At 43.1% G+C, this 22376-nt stretch overlaps 1 protein-coding gene across 2 annotated transcripts in view; it reads right to left on the bottom strand.

Annotated features, from left to right (window-relative positions):
• The window catches only part of SPON1 (spondin 1), a 541453-nt gene that overhangs the window by 86058 nt on the left and 433019 nt on the right, over positions 1-22376 (bottom strand). For both annotated transcript variants that reach the window (XM_053265111.1, XM_053265102.1), the window contains exon 7: positions 12371-12435. In XM_053265111.1, the coding sequence (XP_053121086.1) occupies positions 12371-12435 (65 nt within the window). The remainder of the gene's footprint in view (positions 1-12370; positions 12436-22376) is intronic.

The following is a 22376-nucleotide window of genomic DNA, read 5'->3' as shown; positions in this document are numbered from 1 at the left end:
ATAATAATAACCGTTTTAGACTTGTGACATATCTAATAGCAGTCAATGCATGATCTTGAAGTAACAAATACAAAACTAGCAATCTATTCATAGCTTCTCAGACACCAGTGACATATTTTAACTTCGGGCAAATACTGACATTTCAGTGATAACTACCGGAACAATTATTAGTCATATTTCATCACATGAGAAAATGTTTCCTTATTCCCAACACTGATATCTTATAAACTGAAATATTAGGGTAATAATTTCTTTTGACAACCATGGTCTAACTTTATGATCACTGGATCCAACAATTGTGGGTGAAAATACTTTAAGCATTATAATCTCAGCATTATTACCATGGAGCCATATCTTGCTGAACATATAGTGATTCATTTTACATAGTTATATATTGTGCAATATCATGCTTTTGGCAAATCAGTTTCCTGGTGCACCTTTGGTGATTGCTCTTAAGAAAATTATCCCTACTCATTAGTTTGTAGAAAATTAGCAACACATACCTGCCATAACCAGTTTGTTATATTATGCATATTGATGGGCTAATTTTATTTTATCCAGAGGCAACATGTTCATCATTTCTAAATCACAGTTTGATCAGCTAAGGCAAAATGAAAAAGCAGTGTAGAATTGTTGCAGCTGGTAAAGTTTTCCTTTCTTAAGCACCTAGAATCACAACTACAAACATTGAACTACAATACCCTGGTCTAGGAAAGCCTGCAGAATCAGAGAGATGGATCTCATTTTCCAGTTGTGTAGAAGCCTGAGGCATTATGGGGAGGTGAAATCAAGCTTAGAAAAGGGATAATGGATGTGTAACTTTGTGTCTTGCGTTATTAAAAAAATCCGTGGAGCCTCAAATATTTTAATTTAGCACTGTTTATTCTGACTAGGCAGGACTGAAACACACACACACCCTACCTCTTTATTTTATTATATCCTCCCCTACAGCCCTTCTCCCTCCATCTTTCTTATTCTCTTTTCCCCTGAGCATTTTAGGCCGTTTAGTCCTGAAGCAGGCCAGACTACAGAAACCTTAAATGGGCAACTTTCTAAACACAAATAGACAAACTTCAGCTGTTAGGATATATCACCTTCTCTGCTCTCCTCCTTGATATAGATTCACATTCATTTAAACACTATAGTGTACAAAAAGCTTGCTGGCCTTTGGCTGTAATAAAGATTTGATTGGATTGGAGTGTACAAAAAGGCCCAGTTCACACATATCTCCAAAACGGAGTTAAACAGGGCAGAGGTTGGAACTGCAGTATGTTTGCATGCACAAAACTGCAGTTTCAGGCTGAAAGCGGCCTCCGGTTTGCCTCACCAAATTCCAAATTGAACCTTCGGTTAACACAAAGGTTTGCTGCCGAGACGTGAGGTTTGGCCACCAAGGCGTTGCGTATGAATCCAGATGAAGCCATAACCGCAGTTTCACGCCAATTTTCAAACCACAATCAGAGAAGCAGTGGCACAGACCTGCCTGATGATGTGGCTGCACCATGCCTCTGGCACTTCTCACTGGTCACCTCTCGGAGAACAAGCCATGCCCCTCCTGTCAGCTATGCAGCTATGGAGTTGCCAGGCAACAGGGATGATGCCACGTCCCATCCCAGACATGTCGGCCCGTGAAGCTGCACAGTCACTCAGAGGCATTCCCTCCTCCCACTCTGTCCCTTGCCCCCTCCCACCTTGTAAGCAGGAGAGAAAGGGGATGGTATGACAGGAGAGGCACTAAGTTCTTTGCTCCCCAATAAGGAAGTGACAGTGATCTATGCTCACAAGTACAAACACACATGGCTACATTAGCAGGGCACCCCATCACAGTGCTGGGAGGAGAGAATGGGGCAGGGGGGATGCCTGGGGTCAGCTGCAAAAGGCAGCAGCAGGCAGGGATTTGCAAGCAGCCAAGTTCTATATTTTTTACAGAAATGCTGGGGAAGGGAGCACCCGCATATCTGCATACAGCACTATGCCAGACCTAACCCGGGAATTTTGAATGGGTTTAAAGGTCTGTCCCTGAACCTGGTGTCTCCCCCATCAGTGCAACTACTTTGGGAAGGTGGGTGCTCCTGGACGGATGTAAAGGGCAGACCCAGGGATACTTGATCATCAAAGTTCTATTTTTTTGTACTGAAAGGTTGGGGAAATGGAGCTCAGCCCCTTCTCCTTTGGGGGTTTGTGTTCCCTAGGCTTACTCATGAGCAGGGCTGGTTGCTGGAGTTAGTAGTGCCCTAGTATGTGAAAAGTGAACTTCTGTTGCAAAGTTAGGGCCACCTGACCAAGAGTGCACTGCTCAACAATGAGAGTGAAAGGCCATCGGGACACCCCCTTTCAGCTCATGAGAAGAACCATCAGAATGGAGGGGAGAGAATTGCTGATTAAATTCAGTCATGATGCCTGATGGCAAAACATCCCCCTTTCCCACCAATCATTCCCTCATGGGATTGACAGGCCACTGGGGCTCTATATCAAGCAAGATTGCTGTGTGGAGGAAAGCTGTGAGGAGGTGTACCCTGGAGACGGCTGTCCTGGCCGCTGTTGCCGGGTAACTGTCGGAATATGCCCCCTACCAGCTTATATGGACATGTGTACCCTTGCCCATGTCCCAAAATGGCAACCATTCTGTCCCGGGGGTGCTTTAAAATGGGGGGTCCCCTCTCCTGTGATTCCCTGTGATGGCTGATCTGCATACGATACAACACTGTACCAGTCCCTTGAAATTTGAATGGGTTTAAAGGTCCACCCCTGTGTATTCCCCCTCTGTGCACGAGGCCAAGTTATGGCACACGGAGCATCTAGATGTCCTTTGGGTGCAGGCAAGTCTCCACAGGGAATGAGGGTGGGGAGGTTAAGGGGGATCTGTTACCATTTTACCATTGAGAGTTGGAGGTCCCACACAAGTGGGGCCACCTTGGGTGCATGGGTGGCTGGGCTGGCTCAATTTGTCAACTCGCAGTCCATGGGTTGGGCAATGCTTTTACAAGTGCATAGCCTTCCCCAGAAGACCTTTCCTCTCATGAGAGGGCAAGTCCACTTGGCAACAAGCTGCCTGTTAGCAGGATTTCAGTTGGGTCTGCATGGACTGCTTTGCCATGGTTATTCCTTCCCAGATTACAGTGGGATAGACTCCACCCCAAGCATCCTTTGCCCTCCTTCATCTACACATCTCCTCCTAGGAAGTATCCATGTTTAACTCCCCTCCCTTTGTAACAGCAGAATACCAAGCCCCCAGGCCCCCCAACACCAGAATTTGTGCTTGTGTGGGACTATAAGGGTGCCAGGCTCCTTGTGGGATGGTGGTGCTATCACTTGCAGAATAAGCACTGCCATAGCATGGCATGGAAGGACATCGCAGAGCATTTAAATGGAGTTAAAAGCCCTTTCCCTTCTGAAAGGGGGCAGAGCGCTCCAAAGATGGGTGATTGTGCTCAGCACGCCCCCTTCCAGATCGCAGCCAATTGCAGCTGCCCCACTGACATGGTGATGCTTTGACCACAGTCTGGCTGTGCAGTTTCCTGGGATCTGCCTTGCAGGCCAAGCAGCAGGGAGGGGCTCTCCTCTCCTGGAACTGAAGTTTGGAAAACCGCGGTTGTATTATTATTATTTCTTCTTTACACAGTGAGACAGGTGTTATTGACTGGTTTGTTTTATCCAGACATCGAGTCCTTCCCAAGGACCTGGGATGGCTGGATTTTATCATCAGTACTGTTGGTCATTATAGATATCGTCACAAAATATAGGCTGTTCCCAGTAAAGCTGCTTTTTGTAATTGGCTGATGGTGATTTCTGTGGCCCCTATGGTGTTGAGGTGCTCTTCAAGTTGTTTTGGAATTGCACCTAGGGTGCCAATTACCACTAGGAGTATTTTGGTCTTTTTCTGCCACAGCCTTTCAATTTCCATTTGTAGATCTTTGTATTTTGTGATTTTTTCTATTTCTTTTTCTTCTATTCTGCTATCCCCTGGTATTGCTATGTCGATTATTTTAACTTGTTTTTCTTTATTCTGACTACAGTTATATCTGGTGTATTGTGTGGCAGATGTTTGTCTGTTTGTAGTCGGAAGTCCCATAATATTTTTGCATCTTCATTTTCTACCACTTTTTCAATTTTATGGTCCCACCAATTTTTGGCTACAGGTAGCTTGTATTTTTTGCAGATGTTCCAGTGTATCATCCCTGCTACCTTGTCATGCCTTTGTAGTCTTTCTGTGTGATCTTTTTACAACAGCTGATTAGGTAGTCCACTGTTTCATCTGCTTCTTTACAAAGGCGGCACTTGCTGTTTCTTGTGGATTTTTCAACTTTTGCTCTTATTGCATTTGTTCTTAGTGCCTGTTCTTGTGCAGCCAGTATTAAACCTTCTGTTTCTTTCTTCAAGTTGCCATTCTTAAGCCGTTGCCAGGTCTTGGTGATATCTGATTTTCCACTTATATTGTGCAAATATTGACCATGCAGTGGCTTATTTCTCCATTTTTCTGCTCGCTTCTTGACTTGTTCTTTCTTGTAGGCCTGCTTTGTTTCATTGGTGTTGAATAGTTTCTCGTTACTGACCATTTTAAGTGCATCTTCTTCACTGTCCTTTATATATTCTTCAAGGCCTCTTTTCTCCTCCTCTACTGTTTGATGGACTTGCAGCATTCCTCTTTCACCTGAGCTACGAGGGAGGTATAGCCTACCTACATCACTGCGGGGGTACAGAGCATGATTGATGGTCATTATTTTCCTGGTCTTACGATCTAATGTCTCTAGCTCTGCCTGGGTCCAGTCTATTATTCCTGCACTGTATCTGATAACAGGTATAGCCCAGCTGTTTATGGCTTGTATGGTGTTCCCGCCATTGAGTTTGGACTTGAGGATTTTTCTAACTCTCCTGATGTATTCACTTCCAATTTTTCTTTTAACTTCAGCATGTGCAATGTTATCAGCCTGGAGAATGCCCAAGTATTTGTAAGGTTCTTTCTCTTCTATGTTCTTGATCTTGCTTCCATTGGGCAGTTCTATTCCTTCTGTTTTTGTTATTTTTCCTCTGTTCATTATTAATGCAGCACACTTGTCTAGTCCAAACTCCACTGCTATATCGCTACTGAATATACGGACAGTGTTTAGCAGTGATTCTATTTCTGACTGGGACTTTCCATACAACTTCAGATTGTCCATGTACAGCAGATGGTTGATTTTACTTGATGTTTTACATATTTGGTATCCGAGGCCTGTTTTGTTTAGTATTTGTGAAAGTGGAGTCATGGCAATTACAAACAACAGAGGGGATAGTGAGTCCCCTTGGAAAATGCCTCTTCTAATGCTAACCTGTCCAAGTGTCTCGCCATTGATTGTTAACTGTGTACTCCACATGCTCATTGCTTTTTAAAAATAAACATCTGAATGTTTTTGCTGACACCAGTTGTTTCTAAACATTTTAGTATCCATGTGTGAGGCAATGAATCGAAGGCGATGATGATGATGATGATGATGATGATGATTAACATTTATAAACCACCCAAACTTTCATCTCTGGGTGGTTAACATAACGTCTGTGGCATGGGGTGCTGCTATTGACCTTTAAAGTCCTACATGGCTTGGGGCTGGGGTACCTTTCGGACTGCATTCACCCATATGAACCTCCCAGGAACCTCCGTTCATCATCTCAGGCCTTGCTCATGGCCCCACCACTATCAGAGATCCAAATGGTAGGGACTAGAGACAGGTCCTTTTCAGTTGTGGTCCCTTGGCTTTAGAACGCCCTCCCTGAAGAGCTTCGCCATGCTTCCTCTATCAGTGTTTTTAAGAACCACGGAAAACTAAAAAACATCTTTTAAAAGGTGCTTTTTAATGTTTCACCTGTTGTGTATATCTAGTAGGTTCTTTAGTATTTAGTTTATAGTTTTTAGCTTTAGTTTTTAGCTTTAAGATTTTAATTTGGAATAATAAAAGCTAATTTTGATTGTGGTTTTAGCTTGGATTTTTAACTTGTTTAATTTGGTTAAATTTATTTGTCTGATTTTATATTGTAACTGTTTTATAAATGTTGTGAGCCACCCTGAGCAGTAATGTACTGGAGGGGCAGGGAATAAATGTTTTAAATAAATGATAAATAAATAATTGAAACTGCAGGTTTGCTACCTCCAGTTTGGCATTATGTATGAACTAGGCATAAGAAATTATGAACATACATAAGAAATGTATGTTTAAAAGCAGGTACATCCATTTTCCCTAATGCACCCCAGTGTCAAAAAGAAGAAGCTGGTTGCACTCCATAGAAGCTCAACTCATTCTGTGTGTAAGGCCTGCAGGGTTCAGATATGTTTGGTGACCAGATCCATTTCTCAAAATGAGCAACATGCAGTGTTGCCCTGACAATAAGTCCTGATGTGGAGTTTTAAATTAGAATTTGGATCATTTCTTATGGACATTGTTTGCAATGAGAGGAAATTTAATAACATGGAAATTGAAATAAGTAATTCTATAAACATCAAGGGTGTCTTAAAAACATAAGGATGATCTAATATGCTTTGGAAATATTTGGATACATTTTTAAAGGCAAACGTTAAATATGCATTGTTTTAAAATTATTCACTGCTAAAGCATGCTGGTAAATTATACCAGCATTTTAGAATTAGAAAATTATTGTTTTAGAAAGATGTTGGAATGACAGCCTTGGAAAAGGCTGATTTCTGCAGAATCATGACACACAAAACAATTATTTGGGGCGGGGGAAGCTATCTATTGTAGGCAAAAGCCTTGAAAACATGAAATGCCAGAGGGTTGGCCAAATCAAGCATAAGCCTTGAGATGCTGAGGTCGCTGATGAAAAAGCATGATAAATGCCAGTTAGGAAAAGAAATTTGTACAATCAAACAGTCAAGCAATCTCAGAAGGCTAGAGAGAGGCAGCTCAACAAAGCATAAACCAACACAGAACAAAGAAAGAAGCAAATATTTATTTTATTATTTATTTATTCGATTTCTATACCGCCCTTCCAAAAATGGCTCAGGGCGATTTACACAGAGAAATAATAAATAAATAAGATGGATCCCTGTCCCCAGAGGGCTCACAATCTAAAAAGAAACATAAGATAGACACCAGCAACAGTCACTGGAGGTACTGTGCTGGGGGTAGATAGGGCCAGTTACTCTCCCCCTGCTAAATAAAGAGAATCACCACATTAAAAGGTGCCTCTTTGCCAAGTTAGCAGGGGTTGCTATAAATACAATAAAATTACATTGGGACACAGTACATGCTGTAGTACCAGTTATTCAACAATATGGGAGTTCTGGGTGTGGGAAATGGTAGCTATGAAGCATAATACTATGGTGTTATATACAGAGTAGAAAGTGTACCTGAGAGGTTTCACAGGAAGTGAAGACAAGAGCATAGCAAGCCAACAATATGACTGTGCCATTTGTTAATTAAAGTTATATTCATCAAAATGAAAGGTTTTTATACACTTATTCATGAACATTAATATAATCAATCTCCTAAATGATGGGGTTAGTGAACTGACTTCTCTTAAATCCGCTGCCATTGCTTCTATGCAGATGGGCCATATGCAACATGCTAATGTGGATGGAACACCTATAAAAACTAAAAATGTAAAGAATCAAATTATGAGTCTGTATAGCAGCATAAAAGAAGAAGAAAAAACTGGCCTCTCTTTAGACACCTACTTCCACCTATCCATGCCTCACATGCCCCCAGATGGGACTTCTATGCCTAGCATAAGGCATCAGAAATGGACCCCATCATTTAAGGTTAGATGGTGGGAGTCAGACTTTCTTGCTACATGTTGCTGCCATATTTCCTTGCATGGCTTCAAAGAAATAAGTGGAAAAGCAGTTACTTTTTCTTATAACTCAAGCAAACCCAAGCATCTCTGCACAATTTACGTTCTATGTGCATACAGGTGTCTGTACACATGTACTTTTTTGTGAATGGATGTACACGTGCTCATTTTAAAAGTGAGGCTGGGTACACTACCCCTCAAATGCAGGGTCCAGATAGAAAGTGTACTCCTTGGTGTATGTTGAACTTAATCTGTGAATAACTGTATGTACATATAGATCTGTACATGCATACATTGTACACAGATTCTGTGACTGCCGAACATAATGGGCCATTCACATGACCAGGCGGGTGAGGAGTGGCAGTCAGGTTTGGGGGAAGGTTGTTCCAACTCACCTCCCCACCCCCAGACAATCACAGAAATGCTGCTAGGAGCACGGACCACACATCCAGATGATTCACGCTGCGTCACACAGTGCGGAGCTCTGGAGATTGAGACGATGCCTCCTGCCTTTCAGATATCCCACAATGCACTGTGCCATGAGCATGGTGCATGATGGGATCCCCCTCTCTGTGTCTCCTCTGTATGCACACAGCCTGAGGAGACACATGATCCCAGGAGCTGGATTAATGGAGTGCTTGCTCCCTTAACCTCAGCAAAGGGCTGGGCTTAGGAGCATGATTAGTCTGTGCAGGAGTGCCCTAGCCTGAGCTAGGCTGCTCGTGAAAACAGCCTCACTGTGTGGATAGATCTTTAGCATCTTTGAACTGTTAGTATTAGTGCACTCTCCAGGCTGCTGATCACAGAAGCAGCTGCCATCATGGTTACAGCATTTTCTTCTTCAAACACCACTCTAACCATGAGTGGTTTGGTAGAGGGGTGAGTGATACACCAGGGTTGCATGAATGCTTTCAGCGCTTCTAGGTATGTACAGAAGATTTTTGTGTGTGTGACACCTGAACATGGCTTCTGTAGATGTCATGTTTGTTTCTGAATGCACAGAACTTGAACCAAATGAGGCCCATTTAGCTTGGATTAATTCAGAAAATGAATGCATGCACCTATATACAAGAATAAAGGAAACAGAGTGTTTTTTAAAAATGAAGGAAGGAAGCAGATCAAAGAAGTTGTTCTAGTAAGTTGTTCTAGAAGTTGCAAACTTCCCTTTCACTATCCCTACAACTGGACTAAATTTGTTCCAATTTAGGCAGTTCACAAGTTAGCCCACTTGTGCCTCAAATGTTCATGCATCCACCATCTTGAATCAGGATGGATGACATCATTACAAACCATGCCTTTGAGCCGTCCCTATGTGTCCCTACACCTGTAGCAAGTTTGGTTCAAATCCGTTAGGCAGTTCACAAGTTAGCCCAATTGCGCTCAAATATTCATGTGTCTACCATCTTGAACTGGGGTAGATGATGTCATCACAAACCACGCTGTTGAGCTGTCCCTGTGTGTCACTCACTACAACTGTACCAAATTTGGTTCAAACCAGTTAGCCGCCGGTCCCCAAATTAGCCTACTTGCACCTCAAATATTTACACGTGCACTATTTTGAATCAGAGTGGACAACGTCGTCACAAACTAATATGCCATTGAGGTGACCCTATGTGTCCCTAGAGCTGCAGCAAATTTGGGTCAAATCAGTTAGGCGGTCCACAAGTTACCTCATTTGCACCTCAAATGTTCATGTGTTCACCATCTTGAATTGGGGTGGTTGACATCATAACAAATTTGTTACAGTTGTAGTGAGTAACATACAGGGAGGGGTGCAGTTGAGGTTTCTCTCCCTGTATGTCACTCACTAAAACTATACCAAATTTGGTTCATATCAGTTAGATGATTAGCCCACTTGCTCCTCAAACATTCACACATCCACCATCCTAAGTCAGGGTGGATTACATCATTATAAACTACGCCATTGAGACATCCCTATGTGTCACTACACCTGTAGCAAATTTGGTTCAAATTGATTAGGAGGTTCACAAGTTAGCCCACTTGCACCTCAAACATTTATGCCTTCGTCATCTTGAATTGGGGTGGACAACATAACAACAAAATATGCTGTTGAGGTGTCCCTTTGTGTCACTCACTACAACTGTACCAAATTTGGTTCAAATTGGTTAGGCAGTTCACAAGTTGGACCTCTTGCTCCTCAAATGTTCACACATCCACCATCCTGAGTCAGGGTGGATGACATCATCACAAACTATGCATCAAGGCATCCCTATGTGTCCCTACACCTGTAGCAAATTTGGTTCAGATTGGTTAAGCAGTCCACAAGTTAGAACTCTTGTGCCTCAAACATTTATGTGTCCACTATCTTGAATTGGGGTGGATGACAGTATCACAAACTCCCCCATTGAGGTGTCTCTATGTGTTCCTACAACTATAGCCAGTTTGGTTCATATTGGTCCAGGCATTGTGAAGTTGATAGTAGGGGACATGTGTATGCACATGTATAGACACACACACACACACACACACACACACACGGAATGCCAGGTGATCTCATAAGTCTACTGGGAATTAGGCTAAAATAAGTATAGAGTTTGGCAGTTGTGACTTCATGTGTGCATTTTTTACATGTTCTCTTTGCCTGGTATTCCTCACTAGACTGAGAGGAAGGTGGATAATGCATCTATTACATGTTCCTTCTTTAGTATCAGCACAAGTCACTGCCCTGTGAGATCCAAATATACTACAAACTCATATTGGTTTAATACCAATGTAAATTCTCAAAGAATTCTAGGAAGTGCAGTTCGATGATGGAGCTGAGAATTTTCTGTTAGAAATCTATAGCCCTCTTCAGAGAGCTACAGCCCCCAGGATTGCTGTTGTTTTGGAATGAATACTGCCTAGAGCTGCTTCCCAATAATTCCTTCTCAACTTATGCACCAGATATTAAAGAGGGGATATTTTCTCTCCCTCAAATATATTAAATGTTCAGTGCTTGTTCTTTGAAGGAATTTGATCCTGCAAAAGTTGCATCAATTTTTTCAAGGCATAGCTACGAAGTCATATTGATTTTATAATAGTTTAACTGTCATGGATGTCAAAGCATGCCATTACCTGCCCAAGAATCCTAGGAATTTTAGTTTGGTAAGGATGCTGACAAATCTCTATTGGGAACCCCCCACCCCACCCCCGTTCTTTCTCAGAACTACAGTTTCCAGGATTCCCTTGGAGAGGGAAAAACTGATAACACATAGTGAGATATAGGGACACCTCAATCGTCCAGAGACACAAGTTTGGGGAGTTAAATATGCCAGATACATACATACATACAAACATACATACATGCATACAATTGAATTCAGTGGAACCTTTGAGTACATAAGCATGGAATCAAGCTGTTAGTCGTGCTCATATATCCTCACAGTTTAGACCAGGGCGAGCAAAACACGATGCCACTTACTAGTCTCACCCTAGCTGGTCGGCAGGGAGGCGGGGTTATGCCAGGAGGATGAGGCCAAGTGGGCATGCCATCAGAGGGCACGTGAAGAAGTGGCCTATCAGGAGTGGGGAGGGAGGCTTCTCCCTTCAGTCTCCCAGCCCGCTCATTCTTTCCCATCTTCGGCCCTGTCAGTGCTGGCACCCACCTCCCCACCCTGGTCCAGTGGAGGAGAGCCAGACACCAGTTTCGGGGCTGAGTAGATATTTTGGCCTCCCACCTATTGGCTCTGGGTGGGAGGGTAGGTGGCCAGATTTGGCTTTTTTAAAGCCAAATTCTGGCTTATGGCCCATTTGACCCACGAGTATACCCCTTAGGTTCTGGCCACCCTGGTGGGAGGTTGTTTCGCCTAAACTCCACTGGTTGCTTGGTGGGCGCTGTTTTTTGTGTGGTTACCTTGATGGTTAGTATGGTCACTTTGGCAGGTGGGTGCGGGGTGGGGTAGGTAGTGTTTATGTTATAAGTGTTCAGCCCAAGGCACCTTGGGCTGTAAGGGGATTCCATGGAACAGCGCTTCAGAGTTATGGGACTTGTGGTTGGCTGGGAATTGATCCCCTTTGGGGAGCTGCTCGCCTCACCCACTCAGAGTTTTGTGGGTCAAGGGGTGTTGACTTGGACAATCCTCCCTCACGATAATTGTTTGGTAAGGGGCGCGCCAGCTGTAGGATGACAGCTGGCAACCCCCAAACCTGGCTGATTCACCCTGACCCTAGGAAGCTGGATCTCATGGGAGGAGTTGCCTGCACTCAGTTTTAGGAGTTATTTATATCTGCCTTGTTGCAGTTGTTGTAAGTTAATAAAGTGGCCCTAGCTTAAATCCATCACTTGTGTTTTGTCTGTCTTGGGTTTATTGGTGCAATATACATGTATGTCTACATTGCTTGGTAAACAAGACACTTCCAATCTAGTACTCCCCCTACCCAAAGTTACATACCAAATGTTATTAGAGAAATAAATGGAAGGAAACATGTTGTCATAAACAACAACAAAATCAAACTCATTTATCAATTGATCTTTTTATGCTGCTCCTTAAAAGAGGTAGACTTTGGTAAGAGGCAAGATGACAGAGCATTCTGTCAGAGGATGACAAGTAGAAAGTCTTTTGGGAGGTTTAATTCCCTGCCTACTTACACGTTTAGCGGTTGCCAGGCAGGCCATTGTGCTTTTGCTTTGATGACAGTCAAAACCTCATCACTCTGCAAAAGAGAAGCAATAAACATCAATAAATAAAATGATGTTTGGACAGCATTATGGTGAATAACACTCTTCAGTGATTTGTAACCAGTGAAAAAGGCACTTGAATTCAAATTGCTCCTCATAATTTCTGTGAAGGCAGATATATTGCATTCCATTTCCTATTCAGGAAGTATATTTCCTCCTTCGTGTGACACAGAGGGATGATTCTGACATAATGTTTATGCCACTGAATTGATCCGGTTGTGGCCACGTACGTCTGGGACAGCTAATGTTGGAGCTAGGATTCCATGTCATTTTTTGATGATCTTACCATGAGCAGGATCTGGACCTCCTGCTTGGTTCTGCTTATGGGTTCAACATTATTCTGACCACCAATTGTGCCATAAAGCTTTCCACCTCTAGGAGTTTAAAGATTAGCACATACACTCCAACAGTTAACTCCAAAGTGGCAGAGTAGACCTGCAAATTCTATGAAAGCTTCAGAGCATCATACAGAGGAAAGGTTTTCCTTGTTATCACACTGTTGCCTGATCCCCTGGCTAAGGAAAATGAAGCCATGTAAGAGGCTGTAGGTGTACACAATATAGGAATTCAAGTGCCTTTCAGAAAAGAGCAAAAATGGACAAATATTTTATGTAAGCAGTGGGTTGGATCCTAAACAGTTGTGCTGCACAGCCCTGCAGTGTTCCCTCTAAGGCATGCACACATTTTTTTGATGTCCGTTCAGTTAATTTTAGATCCCGCTCAGGTTGAATTAGGAAGGCTTCACTCTGAATGCACACACACACACTGTGCACACACAGTGCCTTGATACTGCCACCCAGAACAAAACTCATTCCGCACACAGATGAAAAAAATTTAGAGAGAACACTGGTGCCCTGTAGCAAAGAGCTCCATCAGTGAACAAAAGGAAGGCTGCAATCCCGGAAGCACCCCTTCTGAAACTGCAGCTCTCCTTCCATTCAGAAGAAACTTCCAGTCACGCAGGTTAGTGTCCAACTCTCTGTGATTTAACATTGCCCTTCTCCAAGCAGCAGCATTTTCCTTCTCCCATAAAGCAGCCCCATGGCATCTTCATAAAGACCTATGTCGCTATCTGTATGGTAAGTAATTATGAGAACGCTGATCTTGGCTATTCTCACAAATCCCTCTGCTTCTAAATATAGCTGTGCTTGCCTTCTAGAGGGGGTGGGGTGGGGGTAAAACAACAATTCTCAAAAAGGCTCCTTCTCTGGAGGGAAAGCTGACCTGCCTGCATGGGAGCTGCCTGCACTCCCTGTTCAGTGTTGTAGCATGTAACCAGAAATGTTCAAAGTAGTACTGGGGGAAAGGTATCATTTTGCAAAGGATTTTGTAAATCTTTCCACCATGTGGATTCTGTGACCACACAGCCCACTAGTGTCTGGAATTACAGAAGTGCCATGGATGAATTGCAGGCATGCCAACATGACCTTGTTTCCCAGGAAAATAGGGAAATGTTGGCAGGTGTGGCAAGGCAATCGCTACATACGATGAATCAGCATCTGAAACTTCCACTCATAACTCTCCTATGGAGATCACTTTAGAGATCAAATGTAACGTTGAAGCATTGAGAATGGTAGGGGATGAAAGCCCCTCTATCTTGAGGAAAAGATGCTTGAAATAAGATAGGATATTAAATGCTGCTCACTCTGTGTGTGGAAAGGTTCTAGTGGAAGTCAGTATAACTTCCCTACCTCCACCATGCCACCTTGCCCAGCTGCTGCTATGGCTAGAGCATTCATTTCAGGAGATACACTTCTCCACTTCATTTTGTGGAATGCAGAGACCAGCTTCTCTTCAGACCCAAGGGTGGCTCTTTCATGAGTTGAGGTGAGGTGTTTGCCTCAGGCAGCAGATTATTGGGGTACCAGCCAGGTTGCAAAATGCCCCATCACCACCATTAAAGCAGCTCTTTGAGACCAATCTGACCTTAGCATGCCTTGCAAAGAGTGCCTCTCCTCACATGCCTTGCAAAGCTTGGAAGAGGCATGAGGAGATAAAAGAAGGTTGCTGGCAACCTTCCCTCCCTGGTCCCACACCACTTCCAAAGCTTGCAAGGGTTGGTTTTGAAAGGAGGCTGACCTCACAAGAGGCATGGGGCAAGGCAGCATTTGGTGCCTCACCATAGAGACCTCAATTATACCTTGGGGCACCCCTGCTGAGGCCTCTTTGTGTAGCAAGTCTCCTTCTTTTGTCAGGTGTAGCTTGTAGACTATGGGATTGGGCAGGAGCTAGTCACTGTGAAAGGTGTGGAGGGACCTCCCTTACAGGGCATGCTGGAACTGCAATGTAGTGCATAGAAAGAGCAAGGGTGCCTTGATGCTGAGACAGTGTGGTAGAAGGGGTAAGGGCCTCTAAGAGATCCACTCAGCATGCTGTTATCTACAAATGGGGCAAGTAGGATTGACACTCAAGGGGATCAAACCATGAAGTTGCTAAGGCATGTCTTGACAGTATGTGTGTGTGTGTATATATTGAAAATTATCCAGAGTGCTCAATTTATTGGGTTTTCAGTAGCAATCAGACTGCATCAATATTATTATTCTTTCCAGCAGAACTGGAAGCAGCATGAAGGATACTTTCTATTTGCAAGGGGCCATTGTTATTAAAACATAATCAATAACAGAAACATTGCTGCTTCTCTTAAATATAATAATAGAGAGTGATTTTCTTCCCATACCTCACCACTCACCTCAATCTCATAAAAGAAATGAGGACAATATATCACACCTGTGTGAGGCTGAAGCATGAATAAAGGTGCCCCCGCCCCCAAGCTCTTAAGAATTCCTGTATCAGCAGTTTTGAAATTACGTGTGGTGTAATAAACCTCAAAGAAAACCAGGAGACTGTTTTAACAAGGCTCTGGTGCACAGAAACATCTTCCAAGTGCTTTGCAGCTCTTTCTCTTCCCAGATCTCCCACAGGATCTTTCCCAAGTAAATTGTTTAAGGGAATATGAAGTTCACAATTCATGCTCATAATTTCTGCAGCCTTAAAAAAAAATTGTCCCCAATTAAGCGAAAACACCTCACCATACATTGCATGTAATTGGCGGCTTCAACTGAGCTGTCCTTTCAGGTTAGTGCTAATCTTGCCATTCCCTGCTTGACAGAAATGACTCTGATACCTCAGGCTAGCTCTAATCCACATATGCCCCAGTTTAGGGAAATCAATTTTCACAGGCTGCTTTTGCTATTGTCACTATTTTCCTTTCCCTCTTTTCACCAAGAAGTGGCGGGGGAGGTGAAAGAGGCCTAATGTGAAGCAGGGACGGCTTGTGAAACTTTTCCAGCTCCTCCTGGAATTTGGGGGTTTGCTCTTCTCATCCAGAGACAGCAGCTTGAACTAATTCATTTTTAATGAAGAGCTAATATGCAGTTTTCATTAAAATAGGCGAGGGGCCAAACGAGTTCCCAGGTGAAGCAAATTAGAATTAAAAAGTTAGTGCATCAAAATCAATGATGATATGACATTTATCCTAGAGTACCTGGCTCCATATATTTAGAATACCATATTAATTCCCTCCACGTCTATGACTGGGAATTATTAGAGTGCTGTAGTAATCAGATTCCTTCAGAGAGTCTTGTTCAAGTGATAAATCCAAAGGCAAAGTAAGATCCTAAGACCAGACATCCAGAAAGATGAACACATTTTGTTTTAAAAGGGCTAAAAGATATGCAGATCCCCCTATATATAACTAGCTTGTGTAGTCATGTTAGATTTAATATGATTATTAGGGATGTGCGAAACATTTTGGATACATCTCTTTGAATTTCCCACCCTTCCAGCCTTCTGATCAGTGACCTAAATCATGGGCTGACCTGCTGACAATTCCCTCCTTGTTCCCCATTGGCTCTTTTGCTTCTTCCCACTCTTTACTGACCCCATATTGGCCAGGGGAAGGGTTGCTAACCCATGGGGTGCTGGGTTCTGTTGATTCTGTGGTGTTCTGAGTGTAGATTTTCTGGTAGCATATGAGAGTGGATTCTTGTTTTTCACTGAAAATCTCATATGCTACCAGAGAATCTACAATGAACAACTCAGAAACAACAAAACCCAGTACCCCATGGGCTTGTGGGTATGGGGTTGGCTGGCACCCTATGTGGACTACACAACCCCTCACTCTGGGCAACCCCAGTGCGCCCCAAGTGGAATTATGGGGCTGCTGAAACCTAAACCTCCATTATTCCCTATGGGAGAAATCTTAGACATGTAAACTTCATCAAATCACAAAAGATCAGCCCTTTGCCCAATTTCTTTGAAATAATTCAGGAAGTTTCCTTGCCCCCATTGGGCACTACCACCCACCACACTCCACTCTGGGTCATCCCTTTCCCCTTGATTTGAAGCGATACATTTGCTGAAACCTCCAATATTCCCTATGGGAAAATTCTTAAAGTTGTGTAAACGTAAAAAATTCACAAAAAATCAGCCCTTTGCCTAATTCCTTTGAAATTTGGCTTGTAGCTTCCACCCATTGGACACTGCAACCACCACCCACTCTTTTTGCTCTGGGACCCTTTTTAAAAATCCAAATCGATTTGGATTCGGATTCGGAAAATTCGGCTACAAAACAAAACAGGGCTGATTCGGATTCAGAAAATTTGGGTACAAAACAAAATGGGGGTGTTTCAATTCAGATACAAATCGAAACAAGAAAATTCCAAAATGCACACCCCTAATGATTATTTTGGAATATATAGAATCATAGAATATATGAATCTCTGACATACATTTTCCCCATGGTGAGATCCATCTCCTGTTACATGTACTCTTTGTGTACAAGCATGATCTAAATAAGGGGCGGAGCCAACCAAATGGTGGCCTGTGTTTGACCCTGCTCGGCGGCCCTGCCAGTGATGCCCCATGTACATGATGTCATGCGCACAGAGGTGTGGCTCAGGCTCTGGAGAGCCCCGAGTGAGCTCTCCCCATCTCTTCAGGTGGCATTTGCTGCCTGACAGCATTTATTTCCCTTTCTCTCCCAGTAGCGAGGTAGAAGAAGGGAAGTAAATGCTGCCAGGCAGCAAGCCCTACCTGGAAATTAGAGGGGGAGGACTGGGGCAGGCCTTCGGGCAATTGGGCCATATCCCCTTTGAGTGTGACATTACATGGAAAGGGGGCTCCAGCAGCCCTTTTCATTGGCAGCCCGGGTTCTCCATCTGTTTGCTCAATGATGACTCCACCCCTGATCTAAATGTTACAATATTAGTGAAAAGTAGAGCTGCAAATTATATTTGCACATGCTAATAATGTACCATTATTTACACAGAGAAATAATAAATAAATAAGATGGATCCCTGTCCCCAAAGGGCTCACATTCTAAAAACAAAAAACAAGATAGACACCAGCAACAGTCACTGGAGGTACTGTGCTGGGGGTGGATAGGGCCAGTTACTCTCCCCCTGCTAAATAAAGAGAATCACCACAGTAAAAGGTGCCTCTTTGCCTAGTAATCCACACTGACCATGATAATCATGCTAGTTCGTAGAACAAGGGTTGTGTAAATCAAATCAAATCAAATCAATTCAAATCAAATCAATCTTTATTATGGGCATGGACCAGCATAAAATATAAGGTTGATTACATATTAAAGGAGAAAGTAGCTAAAAGTATCCAGGATGATACAATACCTAAAACCAAGGCAGTAGTTGCTATTAAACCGGTCTGTTACATTTTAACAGCCAAGTTATATAATGATTACTATACAATTATTAATATTTGCTAGTAACAGAGTGTATTAGTTAAAAGGGTTGTGTAAACTTCTCCCAGTTATATCTGCAAATATTTTACCTCACCAGAACACAATATTGGAGGCTCAAAACATACATGAGTACCATTGCCTCATGGGGCAAACATGAGCTGGGGAGCACTGCAGCCAGAAAGTAGCATGGGTAAAGGGGCTATCCCCACACACACACTTCACCATGGTCCTACCCAAATTAGAGGGCCTGGGATGACACTGTTGTTGTTGTTGTTGTTGTTGTTGTTGTTGTTGTTATTGTGCATTTTTAAAGGAGAGCAAGAGATCCAATTCATGTTTTTCCCATACCATAGCTATTTGTCAGTTAGTGTATTTGTCAGTCAGTGGGGCAGTGGGAGTGAGGGAGGAAACACCCTGGACTTTTTCTACCAGTGGTGAGCTATTTCTACCCTGATGCATTCATGGCACTTAATATTTTGAGGTGACAAGTAAATGTATGAGAAGTCCATAGGTCTCACGTTACTAAAATAGCTAAAGAAGCACATTAAGAAATATTCCATTAAAGTATGTGGGATGCTTACATGACATTTCCATAGGCCTTGTTCAGAATCAAAGTGCAAAAGTGTAGTCAGCAAACTGTAATCTTTTCCTAATTTTGCCGTGTTCTTTTAAAGAAGTGGCATGATCTATGTCTGTCTCAGTATTGGAAAATGCTGGCTTTTATAAAACAGAATTATTTTTCTGTTTAGCATAGGTAACTGTCATGATCCAAGGTGGAGGAGGTGTATTCCTGGTTCTTTTTGACTTCAAAATCCCAGGGTGAGAACAGCCAAGGTCAGCCTCAAAGTAAACCAGGGGAGGAAGTTACTTCATCATGTTAGTCTTCCTCCTGACTCACTACGTCCAGCCGGTTCCCTCTCCAGGGGAACTTCAGCTCCCATGCTCAAGAGCAGCCCTCATCATTGGCTGCCTTGGCTTTAAATGCCCTAGTACTGAGCTGACAGGGCTTCAAGCCTACTCAAAGCCCCCCCCCCCCACTTTCTGTCTCTCCCAACATGGCGGCCCCACTGGTGCTGTTCCCTGAAGCTCTCTGCCTTGCCTGCTCAACCCCACCGGGACTGACCGGCCTGGAACCATCTCACCCCCATTCCCTTTCGGGGGAAGACAGAAGCCAAACTCCCCACCGGACTACACAGGGCCACGCAGGCAATTAGGTAATACAGCATCCTGACAGTAACATGAAAAATATGAACTATGAAATATTACCACATTAATGCTGGATTTTGAGCACCTCTACTGAAAATAATTATTTGATCCAATTCGAACTAATGACATAATGCATAGCAATCAGTCAGTCAGATCAATTACTCACGAGGGGAAGAACTGTGTATTCAGCTTCTTTGCTGCTTTCATATGGCAGACAGCTGGCATTTATGTACCTTTGTAATAACTATTACCCTAATGAATTCATTGTCTTGCTGTTCCTAAGAAGGATGTAAATAGCAATATTTCTATATTCCAGATATTAGAAACATAGTCAAACTCACTGAGCCTTGGGCCTGATCCTGCAGGGCTGTTCTTATGTTGGGGACTGGGGGCCCTAGGCTGCCTTTTGACTAAACCAGAGGTCTTGCAGACTTGGCCCTCTTTCCCTTCCCTGCAACTACCATCTCAGCTGAGGTCTTCCTGAAGTGGGTCACTTGGATTGCTGCAATCTCTCTCTCTCTCTCTCTCTCTCTCTCTGTGTGTGTGTCTCAATCTCAATCTCAATCTCAATCTCAATCCCACCCCCTTCCAACCGCTTCCAGTTAGGATCCTCCCAAGCTTGCATTCTTTAGAATCCAATGCTCTGCTGAAAGACCAGCATTTGGTAGTTGTCCACTTCTGCCTGCCTCCCTACTTCAATCTTGTGTGCTTCTGTTCTTTACTAAACTTAACCTTTCTTTGCAAAGAAATCTGTCTTGACTCTGTTACGCCTTTTCAGATACCCTAACACTGACCTGCCTTTACCCATGATCAACTTTCTAACTATCTTATAAACTATCATTGTTGTATGCACATTTGCACCAATTTGAGCTAATTTCCCCACACAGTTCCCAAGCATAGTAATCGGGGGGAGAGTAACTATGTGCCTGAAGAAATGTGGTCGCACTCCTCTGCTGAAGCACCCACTGACTCTTTGAGAGGTCATCACCACCACCACCACTACCACCACTATGGAAATGGCAACTGTAGCATTCTGAAGAAAATGAGGAGGGGGGAAGCTGACTCCATGAAGACAGTTTGCAGAAGAACACAACAGTTGATACCACTAAATGTTGTTCCCAAGTAGGGCTGCTCATGTGGAACACTGGGATCAGTCCCAATCCCAGCACTCTTCACTGGGGTAGCCTGGGTTTTGTGCCCAGACTCATAGTAAGGTAGAAGGGCACGAGTGTGCCCTTCTACCTCACTCTATGGCTGCGTGAATGCTCAGGCTGCCTCCATTCACAGAGCCAGGCAGCAAGTGCATCTGGCATCAGGGAAATCCCCCTGGTACCGTGCACTGTGGGATGCTGAAGGACTTCCTCCTCCGGCTCCCAGCTGTGCTGCTTGCTGCAGCACCACTTGTGTGCTGCGTGAGTGGCAGAGCTTTGAGGGGGAAGGGAGATCATGTGCAGGGAGGCAGGGAGGTGTGATCATGTGTGGCCATGTGAACAGCCTTCTAGAATATGTTCTAGAATCTAGAACGACCTTCTAGATTTCCAGAGTTAGATTCCCTGAGAGTCTTTTTCCAAGTTCCTGCCTCCATCAGTAGACCAGTGAGCATGAAAATTCCCTGTGTGGAGCACTTTCCAGGTAATTTGATTTTAAGTCTCCCCTTCCTTCCACCAGGGCTGGTACAATTATTACTGCTATCAATGACTTCCTTGAGTTATGCTCATATTGCTTTTTGTACCTGTGCAATGTCTCTCGGCCTCTGAGCATCCCCAGTGATGTCTGGGCATGCCAAACTATATGCATTCAGTGTTATCACAGACACAACATGAATGACCTTGCTTTCCTTTCACCAGAAACTAGATATGATAAGCCATATAGAACAAGGTCTCAATCGCTAGAAATGTATAAACCAACACAATTTCCATGACATGTTATTTGTCTTTGGCCTATTTTCTCCCCGGCTTTACTGATTTGTAAAGAAATCTCTAATCAGCTTCCATGTGCACCATACAAGTTAAGTTCCTTTTAAAAGGCATGAATAATTCTATGCCTTTGAAATACAACAATAATAAATAATGTGGCATACATTATTTTGAAATACAAAATGTGGCATTTTAATTTTCCCCTCATTATTACATTTCTCTCCATTTCCCAGTGGGCTCAGAGCAGCATACAAGGTGTTCCCTTCATTTTATCCTCACAACAACCATTTGAGGTAGGCTAGGCTGATGGATAACTCCTTTGGCTAACTACAAGTCCAAAGTCACCCCGTGAGTTTCATGGCTGAGAAGAGATTTGACCCTGGGTCTGATCTTATTCCAAAACTCTAACCACTATAGCACATTATTTTGTAGGAATTGCACTAAATAATTTGATGCCTCCCTTCCCCTGTCATATGAAACCATGCAGCCTTGCAATAGAGCCACATCATGCAAGATTGTCTGTCTACTAAATGGGTTGTGGATTACAGCATTCTCCTTTAAGCACAGGACATAGGCTCAATTCCAAGCTCTTGTAAGGTAAACAGCAGCAAATCCATTTCTATTGGACAGTTTACATAAACTGGCTTTTGCCAATTTTACTCTCCACACAACTTCATTTATATGACAATGATTTTCTCAGGCAGAATGGAGATGCGCTTATAACCTGACATTTGGAAAATGGTGGCACTTGAGAAAACCACCTTTCATCATAAATGAAGATTATAGATATGCTTGGGTTGAAATCAATATTTATACAGTAGTGTATACAGACAGAGACTGAATTACTCCCTCAGCAACTCAATCATTTTGAATATACAAGTTTTTGCATTCCCTTTCCTTACAAATAAGGAATCACATTTTTTTTCCTGTCAGACACTGCATAAACCATTTTTCATCTCATCAAAGATACCAAACCGCCATAGGTCCATTTTAACTTTTAAAGCTGTGTGAATACAGGAACTGCTTGGATTCTGGAATGCTCAGAAATGTTTCAAAGGAAGGAAACAAAAACTAGCAAAAATGTCCAATCTGG

This window comes from Hemicordylus capensis, chromosome 1 (assembly GCF_027244095.1).
Source record: "Hemicordylus capensis ecotype Gifberg chromosome 1, rHemCap1.1.pri, whole genome shotgun sequence".
Taxonomy (NCBI): domain Eukaryota; kingdom Metazoa; phylum Chordata; class Lepidosauria; order Squamata; family Cordylidae; genus Hemicordylus; species Hemicordylus capensis.
This window is presented reverse-complemented; position numbering and strand designations above follow the sequence as displayed.